The following is a 3,718-nucleotide window of genomic DNA, read 5'->3' as shown; positions in this document are numbered from 1 at the left end:
TTCTGTTCTGTTCTGTTCTGTTCTGTTCTATTTCTAGTCTATTCTAGTTCCATTATCTGCAGGGAGACCACAAGGTCTTCATCCCAATTTTGATTAAAGCCACTTTTCCTGGAAAAGCCGCCCCTGCCAACGACGGTCTTCTTTCTTGCTCAAAACTGCCTCTCTGCTTCCAGGAACTTCTGCATCTGCCGAAGTGAGCAAACCGAGCATCCTGTTTCACACGGCTGTCATGGCAACTCACACAGCATAACAGAGTCACAGAGCTGGAACGGAGGTCTTTTAGTCCACCCCCCTTGCTTGAGCAGGAGATCCTAGGCCAGTCTCTTCTTGGAAACCTCCAGTGATGGAGCCTCCACAACTTCTGGAGGCAACTTCCGTTCCACTGGTTCAGGGTGGGCAACCTTGGCTCTTTTATGACTTGTGGACTTCAACTCCCAGAATTCCTGAGCCAGCCATGCTGAGGGGAAAGGGAGAGGTTTCCAAGCTGAGCCATGCTGGCTCAGGAATTCTTGGAGTTGAAGTCCACCAGTCATGAAGGGGCCATAGTTCCCCCATGTTGGCTGATGAATTCTGGGAGTTGAAGTCCACGAGTCATGAGGGGGCCATAGTTCCCCCATGCTGGCTGAGGAATTCTGGGAAAGTCATGAGGGGGCCATAGTTCCCCCATGCTGGCTGAGGAATTCTGGGAGTTGAAGTCCACCAGTCATGAAGGGGCCATAGTTCCCCCATGCTGGCTGAGGAATTCTGGGAGTTGAAGTCCGCCAGTCATAAAAGAGCCCAGGTTGCCTACCCCTGCACTGGTTGATTGCTCTCACTGTCAGGAAATTCCTCCTTAGTTCCAGGTGGCTTCTCTCCTTGATTAGTTTCCATCCGTTGTTTCTTGTCTTCTGGTGCTTTGGAGAATAGGTGGACCCACTCTTCTTTGTGGCAACCCCTCAGATATTGGAAGACTACTATCATGTCATCCCTAGTCCTTCTTTTCACGAGAATATAGAATAACAGAGTTGGAAGGGACCTTGGAGGTCTTCTAGTCCAACCCCCTGCTTGAGCAGGAGACCAGGCCTACACCATTTCAGACAAATGGCTGTCCAGTCTCTTCTTAAAAACCTCCAGTGATGGAGCATCTGAAGGCAACTTCCGTTCCACTGGTTAATTATTCTCATTCTCGGGAAATTTCTCTTTCATTCCAGGTTGCTTCTCTCCTTGGTTAGTTTCTTGTCTCCCCTTCTGGTGCTTTGTAAAATAAATTAACCCCCTCTTTTCTGTGGCAGCCCCCCCCCCCAAATATTAGAAGGCTGCTATCATGTCCCTCCTGGTTCTTCTTTTCATTAAACTAGACATACCCAATTCTGCAATGGTTCTTTGTATGTTTTAGCCTCCAGTTCCCTAATCATCTCAGTTGCTTTATGATAGTCTTGGGAAACTTCAAACCGTGCCAGCTGGGGAATTCTGGGAGTTGAAGCCCACCCCTCTTTAAAGTTGCTGAGGCAGAGAAACAGGGATCTGAACCGTTGCCCAGGATATAATGCAAGGAAGACATGTTCCCGAAGCGACTGGAAGCTGCGAGGAAATTTAATTTATCTAATTGGAAAATGGTCAGGAATCTCTCTAGCACTACCGTAGATTTTGGCTCCCGAAGAGAATTTTTCTTTGAAGCTGATAGAGGGGAGATTAAAAAGGGGAAAGCAAAAAGCTGATAAAGAGGAGATTAAAGGGGAAACGGAAAGATATATGGATACCATCGTGCCTGGAGAATTGTAAAAAAGGTTGCTGTGGAATCCAGGAGCACAGAAGGACAATTAGCGAGCTGTCGTTAAGGGGGAGCAGAAGGCTGGCTTTTGGGAAATGGGAGGGTTGCCCAAAGGGGCCGTGCCAAGAGAGCCCATCTTGCACTCCTCTTAATGAGCCTGCTGCAATCATCTCTCTCCCCTCGGCTTGCAACTCAGAGAGAAGGGCGAGTGAAAGGGGCTGAGATGTACGGATATTGTAGTTCAAATTTCATTTGACTCCACATGATTTAACGGACTGGAATAGAATAGAATAGAATAGAATAGAATAGAATAGAATAGAATAGAATAGAATAGAATAGAATAGAATAGAATAGAATAGAATAGAATAGGAGAAATTAGAATAGAATAGAATAGAATAGAATAGAATAGAATAGAATAGAATAGAATAGAATAGAATAGAACAGGAGAAATTAGAATAGAATAGAATAGAATATAAAATAAGAATAGAATAGAATAGAATAGAATAGAATAGAAAATTAGAATAGAATAGAATAGAATAGAATGTAGAAGGTAAAATGTAAAATGTAGAATGTAGAATGTAGAATAGAATAGAATAGAATAGAAAATAGAATATAGAATAGAATATATAATATAGAATAAAATGTAGAATGTAGAATGTAGAATAGAATAGAGTAGAGTAGAGTAGAGTAGAAAATAGAATAGAATATAGAATAGAATGTAGAATAGAATAGAATAGAATCAGAGTTGGAAGGGACCTTGGAGGTCATCTAGTCCAACCCCCTGCTCAGGCAAGAAACCCTATACCATTTCGGACAAATGGCTGTCCAGTCTCATCTCCATAGACAGAAGGAAGGAAGGAGAGATAGGAACAAGGCATGGAAGAAGGAAAGGAAGGAAGGAAGTAGAAGGAAAAAGGGAATGAGAGAGGGAGGGAGGGATGAAGGAAGGAGAGGGAGGGAGGGAGGAAGGAAGGAAGGAAGGAAGGAAAGTCCAGTTGCCTCATGAAAAAGCACCTTTGGGATAACTAGGACCTTTGTGACGGAGAATCTCCATTGACAATTTTCCACAAACGGACTTCAGTTCCCATAATGCCCCAGCCTGCAGGATCTTTGTGAGAATTCTGGGAATGGATCCGCCTCTCTGGAACCAGGAAGGAGCAGGGGTCTGAAGCAAATGACCGGCATTTAAATCCTCTCTTTTTGGGGGGGTCTTGGGGGGCCTGTTCCAGAGCGCTGCGACGACTGGGGGGTGGACACCATGAAGCACAAGCCGGTCTACAGCGGGGAGCCGGCCAAGATCAAGTGCCCGCTCTTTGTGGCTTTTGTGAAGTACAACTACAGCACGGCCCACGCGGCCGGCCTGACCCTCATCTGGTACTGGATCGGGCTGGGCCAGGACCTGGAGGAGCCCATCAACTTCCGCCATCCCGACAACCACATCAGCAAGGAGAAGGACATGCTGTGGTTCCGCCCGGCGCTGCTGAACGACACGGGGAACTACACCTGCATGCTCAGGTACCCTGGACGAGCCCCCCCTCTCGGGCTTGCTGGGGGGCGGTGGGCGGGGGTCTGCTCCCCACAGTGGCTTCCAGGCAATTGCTCAATGGAGGAGAATAGTTGCAGGTCAAGATGGAAATGGGGGGGGTCCTTGGGGCTCTCTGAGCTGGGCGGCTTTCTAGTTTCATGACCCCAACATCATCATCAGTGTTATGAGGAGGTGGGTTTCCAAGGGGGGGGGAGGAAGAGGAGGAGGAGGAGGAGGAGGAGGAGGAGGAGGAGGAGAAAGGGGGAGGACTGTGGGGTCCTGGGTGTTCTCTGAGCTTGGTGGTTTTCTTGCAGACGTTTCATGACCCAGCTAGGGAACATCATCAGTGCTAGAAGGGGGGGGGAGAAGGAGGAGGAGGAGGAGAGAGAGAGAGAGAGAGAGAGAGAGAGAGAGAGAGAGAGAGAAAGAAAGAAAAGAAAGAA

At 47.3% G+C, this 3,718-nt stretch overlaps 1 protein-coding gene across 1 annotated transcript in view; it reads left to right on the top strand.

The window, feature by feature from the left end:
• Window positions 1–3,718, top strand: part of IL1RAP (interleukin 1 receptor accessory protein) — a gene marked incomplete at its 5' end in the record, with an annotated part of 49,910 nt that overhangs the window by 2,425 nt on the left and 43,767 nt on the right. Inside the window, one exon of the mRNA XM_015828403.1 lies at window positions 2,980–3,265. Within this exon, the coding sequence (XP_015683889.1) occupies window positions 2,980–3,265 (286 nt within the window). The remainder of the gene's footprint in view (window positions 1–2,979; window positions 3,266–3,718) is intronic.

Source organism: Protobothrops mucrosquamatus, unplaced genomic scaffold (assembly GCF_001527695.2).
Source record: "Protobothrops mucrosquamatus isolate PMUCROS unplaced genomic scaffold, P.Mucros_1.0 scaffold4463, whole genome shotgun sequence".
NCBI lineage: Eukaryota > Metazoa > Chordata > Lepidosauria > Squamata > Viperidae > Protobothrops > Protobothrops mucrosquamatus.
The sequence above is the reverse complement of the archived record's forward strand: the minus strand, read 5'-3'. Positions and strand labels throughout refer to the sequence as shown.